Genomic DNA, 9,458 nt, shown 5'->3' on the forward strand with positions numbered 1-9,458 from the left:
CAAAGGGGGAGAGATTGTACAAAGATATGAAAGCTTCAGGAGAAATTGAGACAAAGAAGTAGAGGTTGGAAATGGACATGGACAAAGAGGGAGCAACATTGAGGAATTAAGAAGGATCAAAATTCTTGGACAAGAGAAGCACACAAGTAGGGAGAGCAAGCTCATAAACTTTAATTGGTTGCATTTGATATGTGTATAGTCATGTGCTTGCTTGCATTGCATAAATCTTTTAAATTTGATATGCATGCTTGTGTGGTGTATGTTAGTTGTAGAACTTAAATGATGATTTGATAACTAGCATGCATAGGATGGTAGATAGACTTATATTTTTACACGTGGTACTAGAACCTTGCTCATAATGTTGATCTCATGGGGTTTCTAGTATTTTTATTGTCTAGCTACTCATGGTGCTAAGGATGGTGTTAAAAGTGCAACTCCGATTGGTATCATGCTTCAAAGATTATTCTATACACCTTAGCATCACTTAGTAGTGATAACACTCCCACAAATTTCATATTTATGCATGTGTGCAAACTTGAAACCAAATCATTTGAGCACACATGTAGGGGGAGCTATCACTACAAAGTCGGGTTTTATGATGCTTATCTAAATCTTAACATAGAGCTTAAATGTTGGATAAGTGGCATAAAATCCAAATCAAGTTGGCAATTTACACTTGTGTGAAGTGCTAGCTTGAAATGAGCTTAATTTCCATATCTTTGTAGAGTTGTCATCAATTACCAAAAAGGAGGAGATTGAAAGGTCGTTGTTTAGTTTTGGTAATTGAGTGACAACCTTAGGTGGACTAATGTGTTTAAGTGAGATACACAGGTGATTAGTCCACAGGTACATGTGTGTGAGCAACATATGCCATGACGGTGATGATGGCTCAAAGATGTTGCAAAGCTCACACATGTGATGATGAAGGAGCTTATTGCACATGAGACATGACATTGAGTCATGTGATCAAGGTGGAGAAGATCAAGACATGACTTGGCTTGATGGACCGGTTACAAGCATGAAGGGCAAGTCAGGGGCTTTGGAGTGATGGACCGCATGGCGGTGAAGCTTGAGCGAGACTTGGCACCGATGGACGAAGGCAACGGTGAAAAGCAAGTGAAGTCAAGATTGATGAACCAATACAGTCACGTGATGATATGAAGTGGATCATATCATTTGGTGATTGGTTGGTGCATGTGTTGCATCAACAATGGAGGAGATGGAATGGAATGCGCAAGGCAAAGGTATAACCTAGGGCATTTCATTTCACCGATCATAGGTGTGTAGAGAAGTTTATGACCAGGTTTAGGATAGATGGTCGTACTATCAAGAGGGGCAAACTTGTTTGCATATCGGTCATCTAGTGCCACTCGAGTAATCTAACTTTGCATCGTCGCTAGGATCGAGTGGCGTGGCAAGTTGAGTGGCTAATCCTTTGGAAAATGTTTGTGAAAAGCTAATACACATACACATGGTGGTGTACACTTGGTGGTGTTGGCACATTTAAAAAGGAGAAGAAGTTGGAGTTGATGAGGATCAACTCGATGAAGAAACAGAGGCAAGAAGGTGTCAATGTGAGTGACTGGACGCTGGCCTCGACAGGACCGGCGCGTCCGGTCAGTGGCAGCAGAGAGCGCGTAGGCGTCAGTTTTCGACCGGACGCTGGGCGAAGAAGTGACCGGACGTGCAAGGCCTACGCCCGGTTACGTGTGATGTATGGTGACGTAGCGCGGGCAGCTGAGGTAGCGAGGACCTAACGCTCGGCTGCGTCCGGTCGCAAAACAGAGGCTCGAGGAACTATCTAGAAACAACCGGACTCAGGCGTAGCAGCGTTCGGTCATCCTCACTGTACTGCGGCCAATCATCACTTACCGTTGGCACGCGATAGCCGACCATTGAAATCAAGCGATTGAGGTTGAATGGAGGCGACACGTGACGTGCATCCGTTGACCGGACGCTGGACCGGGTGCGTCCAGTCGATCTGACCGGCACGTCCGGTCGCCCCGAGCAGTGCCCAATGAAGGGGTACAACGACTCTATTTTTGTGGGGGCTATATATAGAAGGGGGTCTCGGCCATGGCTGAGTGAGAGAGCACCTTGGGGGACTTTGTGTCCATGCTTGAGAGTGCTTAGGAGCCCTCCATCTCACATATGCTTGATAGTGATCATCCGATTGTGTGAGAGAGCGATTCTAGTACAATTGCATCGTGAGGTTATATCGAGTGGCACTAGGTGATCGAGTTGCAAGCCGGTGGTGCTTGTTACTCTTGGAGGTTGCCACCTCCTAGACGGCTTGGTGGTGGTCTCCGTCGAAGCCCGCAAGAAGCTTGTGTGGTGCTTCGGAGAAGAGCTTTGTGAGGGGCATTGTGCTCACCCCGCAGGAGCCGCGAAGAGCAACTCTAGTAGAGCAAGACGCGAAGGGCGACAAGTGGTCCGGTCGGGTCAAGTGCTAGAGCTTGTGGTAAGCACTCCACGTGGGAGAGTGTGACTTGCGGGTCACTACTAGCAAGAGGACCGGCGGCAACCTTGGAGCTTGTCTCAACGAGGACTAGTGTGTTGGCAAGCACGTGAACCTCGGGATAAAAATCATTGTGTCATCCTTATATTCCCGTTGGTTTGCATCCTCGTTACACAAGCTTGTATTTACATTTCATATACATTATGCTTGTGTAGTTGCTCTTATAATTAGTTAGCTTGTGTAGCTCACTAGTTACCTTCTTGCTTGTGTAGCATAGAAGTAACTCTCTTGCTTGGCTAATTTGGTATGTGTAACATTGTTAGTCATATTGTTTAGTTTGTATAGCTAAGTATTTACACTCTCTAATTGGGCATTGGTTGCCTTGTTATTGAGCATTGCTAGTGAGCTTAGGTGGCTTTGTGCTTATGCTTACTAGCATGTGTTGGAGCTCCCTCATTGCTAGAAGTACTAGTGGTATAGGTTTGTGTGACTTTGCTCTTAGAATTGGATAGGTGAGCTCTAGCTAGCCCGGCACCTTTGTTGCCTAATTAGGATCTTTATAAGATGCTTATGAACTTCGATAGAGGGGTGTAGTCTTGGCTAGACCGATTGTTTTAATTTCGTATTTGTTTCGGTTAGCTGGCATGACTAAGTTTAAGAAAGGACTATTCGCCCCCTCTAGTCCGCCATCTAGACCCTACACTAGCTCAACGTAAAAACACTGTTCACGCAGATGGTCCACTGGGCTTGCTCGCATATCGTCGGAACTCTCTAGCTTCCGTCGGGGCTATCGACAGACATGACGAGCCAGGCGACTAAGTCCCAAAGCATCGGGACTTCCGACACCCGGAACTTCCGACTCCCGTCAGGACTTCCGACGAGCGAAGATGTGCAGGCGGCTAAGTCATGAAGTGTCGGGACTTTCGGAGGGATCCGGAACTTCCGGCACCTGGAACTCCCGACTCCCGTCGGGACTTTCGACGGACGAAGATGTGCAGGCGGGCTGCGGCTAAGTCAGCAAGCGCCGGGACTTCCAGCACCAAATGTCGGGACTTACGACAGCCGGAACTTCCGACTACCAAAAGTCCACAAACTATGTCCAAGTGTTCGTGAGGTGATTTTGTGTCTCTCTTTAGATTTTATTCTTATGATTGAGCACTCTATCTTTCTCAGACCACCTAAACTTGCATCCCTCTTTATAGTACGGCATATCTAAACCCAAAAGAAAATAAAAAGGCTTTGGAGAGCGCTTTGGGTTCGTCCGCTTTATGCACTTGAAGAATTGAGGGATACCATTTCATCTTAAATCAACCCTTTTAAAGCTTTCAAGGGATTAAAGCTATAATATATCTCATTAAGATCTCATTAGTTCCTAATTTAGATGTCATCAATACACGAAAACCCACGTAGGAGACAAATACACTTTCACTATAGGTTAGTTTTTTTTTCTTTCCATCCAACCTGGTGGACTAGGTCTGTTTTATGTTCTTATCTTTTTTTGTACTTTGCAAACAATTCCATGCTATGTTATAAGCTACCTAAGTTAATGTAGGACTCACACAACATGGAACCACTATTTAGCTATGCATAATCCTTACTATTGAGTTGGCATATGATGTCAAAGTATATGTAAAGATTGCTGATAATAGCTATCCAATTAATTCAGACTTATGCCCTTATGTCTGTTACAAACCTGCCTCTGTTTGTCTCAATGCTCATGTTCTCAGGACCAACTTTGATTACTGCTCACATATAGAGGCTCATGTGTATGCTAAAAGGGCCTTCTCTCCTTTCTAAAATTATGCGGCCATGTTTTTCGTTACTGCATGTTTATAGCCTTTTTTGGTTACTGGGTTCTTCAAAAAAACAAGATATGGGTTATCAACTCATTATTGCTTCATGCCTATTGTTCATTTGCTATCTTGTCTTCCTGCGTTCTGTACGGGTGATTTATAGAGCAACCCTGATCTTGCAGATATCTGTACTCATCTCAGGTTGCTACCTTTTTTACATTGAATTTATTTTCAGTCTTACTATTTCCCTCTTGTTATTGCATTTTGATTTACATCAGTTCCCATACACGTTAGGTTACTGTCTCTTTTTAGGCTGATTTGGATAAGGCACTGTTATTGAAAACTTCAACACTATTGCCTTTCTTAGCCTCTATCTTTTCCTGTTATAGGCATTGCTCCTTAGCACTATTATCAGATCAGTCCCTGCTATTATTAAATAGGTCTTTCTACTTTAATTTATAGAGTGAACTGTAGACAAAGAGTAAATTTAAAAAGTACATCTTGTTTATTTGCCTTTTGGTGTATTCAATTCTAGGTTCCTGTGTTCATGTTCAGCTAACTGAATAGACATGGGTTTACCAATGTGCGTCTGTGGTTGTTTATTTCTAAGAAAAATGCCTCCATGATAATTTCCTGCCGCAACGAAACTATTTCTCGAGGTACATGATCAATATTTTCGCTTTTTGTATACAACTGCAAAGGACGACGATAACGCTGTCAGAATACATTTTCAAATACATTGCAGTGCTTCCTTGGTGCACGTCCCCTTTTTCAGAAATGGAACAAAAGGTTTCGGTGCTTGATGGTTAGTCGGCCTGACGCACGTTTGTATCGACTACCTGAAAACTGGAGTTGCTCTCCGGTTAGTCGGCCTGACGCACGTCCGGGGGTCCGTCGCTACACGGCAGATCCCTGAGCCACACCGGCCGTGGCCTCTGATGGCAGTTGCGCTTCCGCGACGACCACGCCAATGGTAACGCCCATACCCTGCTCCACGTCGGCTACTTCGCCGGCGCCGCTGTAGGTGCAGGAGGAGCTCGAGCTGGGGCCTTGCCTTCCGAAGCTCCACAGCCTCCGAAACGACCTCGGCCTCGCTGAGACTGGCGATGACTTGGCCGCGTCGCGCGGGGTCGGCGTCGGCACGGGCGCCAACTCAGGAATCTCGATCACCGGAACGGGCGCAGCGGCAGTGGAAGCCGAAGCGGTCGTGTCATCTCCGTCGTTACTGGTCATGTTCACCGCGGTGACCGCGCCCTGGTCGGAGACCCCGAGAAGCACACTCCTGGGCGGGTTCGCCGGCTCCGGAGGGAGCGGACGAAGAGCCGAGGCTGGCGTTGGGGTTTGGGACGAGCCGGGGTCGGGCTTGGAGACGGTGAGCCGGCAGAGCGGGCAGGTAGTGTGGGACGCCAGCCACATGTCGACGCACTCGGCGTGGAAGCCGTGGCCACAGAGGGGCAAGAACCGCGCCTCCTCGCCGTCCTCAAGCTCCGCGAGGCACACCGAGCACTCCACCGCGTCCTCCTTCGACCCCGGCGCAGCGGCGCGGTACACCGTGACTGGCAGGGAGCGCAGCAGCTCCGGGTCGACGCCCCGAGTCCGGACTCCACCACCATTCGAACCCGCCGTCCCGTCGTCGCCACGGCGGCGGCGTCCTCGGGGCCGGGCGCCGTGGTTTTCCCTGTCCCACGCGTCGAAGCAGTACTGCAGGGAGAGGAGGCCGATGGAGATGACCACAAAGATCACGATAGCGCCGGCCACGGTGATGGCGCCGCCGGGCGTCATGGCGCCACCCGAGGCGGCCGCCACTGGCGCAGCCGTGGGAGGGCCGGCGCTCGGCCATGACGGCGACGACACGTCGGTGGCGCCTTGGTGCTGGTGCGTCGTCATGCTCGGTCAGACGACCCCTTCAGTGGCGCGGCGAAGCGCAAGTGTAGGTCGGGCACTCAGAGTCAGAGAGCTCGCACAGATATACGGGGAGGCCCTATGGGATGCAGCGTGCACGAAGTGTCCGAGCGTTGCCGTGAGCCCGTGACGACAGGGACAGACAGACAGCGGCGTTGATGCGTGGAGCAGGAGCGTGGGCGGATGTGTATGTTAGTACTGTACGAAGCAGGCAAGACAAAGAGAGAGAAGGCACCGAGAAGGAGGCTTTTGCTGGTGTTTTGCTCGCCCGGCCAGGCATGGCCGGTCGGCCGGTCAGTGGCGGCGGTGAGACCGAAAGAGTGAGACATTTGAATCCACGAACGCGAGCGGTTGGCGCTGTGGAGAGCGCCTGTCAGCGTCAACTGCTGGCGTCTAGCGACTGCAGAGCGCTGCCTGGTTTTATTTGGCTATCGATTTGATACGGCCCTCTTCGTTTCGCTCAAATTTAATTTATGTTAATGCTTATACTGATTTGTTGTGAGAGAAAACACTGTTTCTGTCAACATGAAGAGTTGATAACTCGACTGTCCAACGACCAAAACCGAAGACGCCGTGGCAACATCCCCCCCCCCCCCCCCCCTAAAAAATAACGTATATATTTTTTGACTCAAATTAAAGAATAAGATTGTGGATAACTTCCCTCCATGTAAAAATCTAAATTCGCAAAATATGGCATGCCAAATGGTCATTTTATACTTGGCCAAATGGGGAAGGCCCACTGGGCCGGCATTGGCACGGCACTATAAAGCCCGGCCCGGCCCGAGGCCTATCATGCCCATGCCTGGCACGGCCCGGTCATAGTGCCGTGCCTAGGCCGCAACTTAGGCCCGCAGTGTCGGCCCAAGCACGGCACGGCTAATGGGCTGGCATGATGCTAGCCCGATTTATTTTAACCATTGGATGGCCTTAGAGAACTCAGCACCGTTGGATTAGCCTCAAACCCTACCTTCCAATCACCATCTCCTTATCCGCGCCATCACTGCATCTCCTCCCGACTCGTGCGTAGTACACCCTCGTCCCTTCCGACTCGCCTACTCGCTCGTCCCTCCCGCCCTCGCACGCGTACTGCACTCGGCAACGCGAAGAGCTCGGGTTGTCTCCTCCCGGACTAGCGCGTGTACTCCTGCTCAGCGGCGGCGCTCCCGTGCGTACTCCCGGTCAGCCGTGCGGCGGCAGGAAGGCCTTGGCGCAAGGCCGGAGCTAGAGAGTGGTGCTACAGCAAGCTTGGCACTGCGGCGGTGCGGCAGCAAGACAGCCTCGGCGCTGCAGTGTGGCGGCGCGGCGGCCACGAGCGCAAGACGCGGCGGCCTCAAGGGCAAGGCGCAGCTGCGGGCCGGCACGGCCACGCCGGGCTGCCGTGCCTAGCAGCACGGCGCGGCTGATAGGCCATAGTGCCGTGCCTGGGTCACGACCTTGGCACGGTGCTGCCATGTCCCATCGTACCGTGCCGCGTCGTGCCTGGGTGGCCCGGTTGGCCATGTATAGTCACCGAGCTGAAAATTGCCTGGGCCAGCAGAACACGTCTCGTTGATGTCCAATGCAACTATTCGAATTCAATACCCAACCTAACTATTCAAATTATCGGATATCAAATACATGATGGTACTGCCCTCCTTATATTCAAATATGGAACATCTGAAAAAATATTCAAATATGGTACTAAAAAACTATAAAAAAATTAGTTCCAAATTATTTATTTTTCTAGAGCTCGGATCTTGAGATTGACGAAACCATCACATACAGCTCGTTGTCAACAACATATCACTTATCACTAAAAAATAATAGCATCATTAAATCTCGAAATAAATAAAACAATGAACACTCATGCCAAATCAATGGCTTAAACCTGTACTTACCTACAAGTATCCAACTTTGGCTACCATCGTATTTAATTATTTATTGACTTCGCCAAGAGATTCTATAACCGGCAACGCAACGCATTGATGCGGGCGACGCCAGTGTCAAATTCTTTCTTACCACGTCTTTGCTGATGCATGCTGATCTTTCCTTGGTCCGTCAAGTCAACAAGCAGCCAGATCCGGGCGGATGCATTGCACGCCACGCATGGCGCATCTCATGATCCTCGTGTTAGCTTTTTTGTCCATGTCGTTTTCAGTGTCAAGTTTAACAGGCCGAGCCAAGCGACGACAAATGACAAATCGGTTGGCCAGTTGGGCACTCCCTGCTGGTTGAAATAGTTCGGTTTATATACTAGTAGTAACAAGGCAGTTCAACTTGTCATTTTGGTTTTCAACTGGCCAACCGATTTGTCATCTGTCGTCGCTTGGCTCGGCCTGTTAAACTTGACACTGAAAACGACATGGACAAAAAAGCTAACACGAGGATCATGAGATGCGCCATGCGTGGCGTGCAATGCATCCGCCCGGACGGGTCACGTTGCGATCTGGCTGCTTGTTGGCTTGACGGACCACGGAAAGATCAGCATGCATCAGCAAAGACGTGGTAAGAAAGAATTTCACACTCGCGTCGCCCGCATCAATGCGTTGTGTTGCCGGTGTTACGAACGACATACAGGGATATCAAGTAAAGAATCAAATCACAGAGGAGACACACGATTTAATATGAAAAACCCCTCCGATATAAAGGGGAAAAACCACGGGCACTAGCCAGCAACAATCTCACTATCTCAAGAGTTTTGGGTTACACGCCTATGATGGCTTACAAGAGAATCAAGTCTCCACGAAACCCTAGCAAGGGTGTATATACCGTACCGTACCGCGGAGGGCTCCGCCCCCCCCCCCCCCGCACCCCCCAAGCACAGGGGCGAGACCTGATGGGCCGGCTTCAGACTCCGCTACGCTCCGGCCCAAGTCTCCGGCGACAGACCTCCGCTTCGCTCCGTTAGAAGCCTGGCCTATATCCTGGAGTGAATTTGGAATAACTCCAACAAACTCCACCTTGAGACAAATTCATCTTGTATCATAAATCAACCCTCCATCCTGAACATAACAAAGATAGAAAACCACTGGTGCCAACAATAGTCTCTTGGACTATCCAATTAAACCAACTAAGCTTGAGCACAGCTCAAACTTAGCAACAGGAACAGGCTTTGTCATCATATCAGCAGGATTATCATGAGTACTAATCTTGCATACCTTCAGCTTACCTTCTTCAATCACATCACGCACAAAATGATACTTGATATCTATGTGCTTAGTTCTCTCATGGAACATCTGATCTTTAGTGAGGTAAATTGCACTTTGACTGTCACAGTGCAAACTTATGCAAGATTCAACTCCACAAAGCTCAGCGTACAAACCTTT

The 9,458-nt window shown here is 49.3% G+C and overlaps 1 protein-coding gene across 1 annotated transcript; it reads right to left on the reverse strand.

The window, feature by feature from the left end:
- Positions 1–4,570: 4,570 nt before the first annotated feature.
- LOC136463566 (E3 ubiquitin-protein ligase EL5-like) lies at positions 4,571–6,266 on the reverse strand. The gene has a single exon (XM_066462554.1). It carries the CDS (start codon positions 6,136–6,138, stop codon positions 5,149–5,151), a length of 990 nt encoding a protein of 329 aa, XP_066318651.1. The 5' UTR covers positions 6,139–6,266; the 3' UTR covers positions 4,571–5,148.
- Positions 6,267–9,458: the final 3,192 nt, after the last annotated feature.

This window comes from Miscanthus floridulus, chromosome 7 (assembly GCF_019320115.1).
Source record: "Miscanthus floridulus cultivar M001 chromosome 7, ASM1932011v1, whole genome shotgun sequence".
NCBI lineage: Eukaryota > Viridiplantae > Streptophyta > Magnoliopsida > Poales > Poaceae > Miscanthus > Miscanthus floridulus.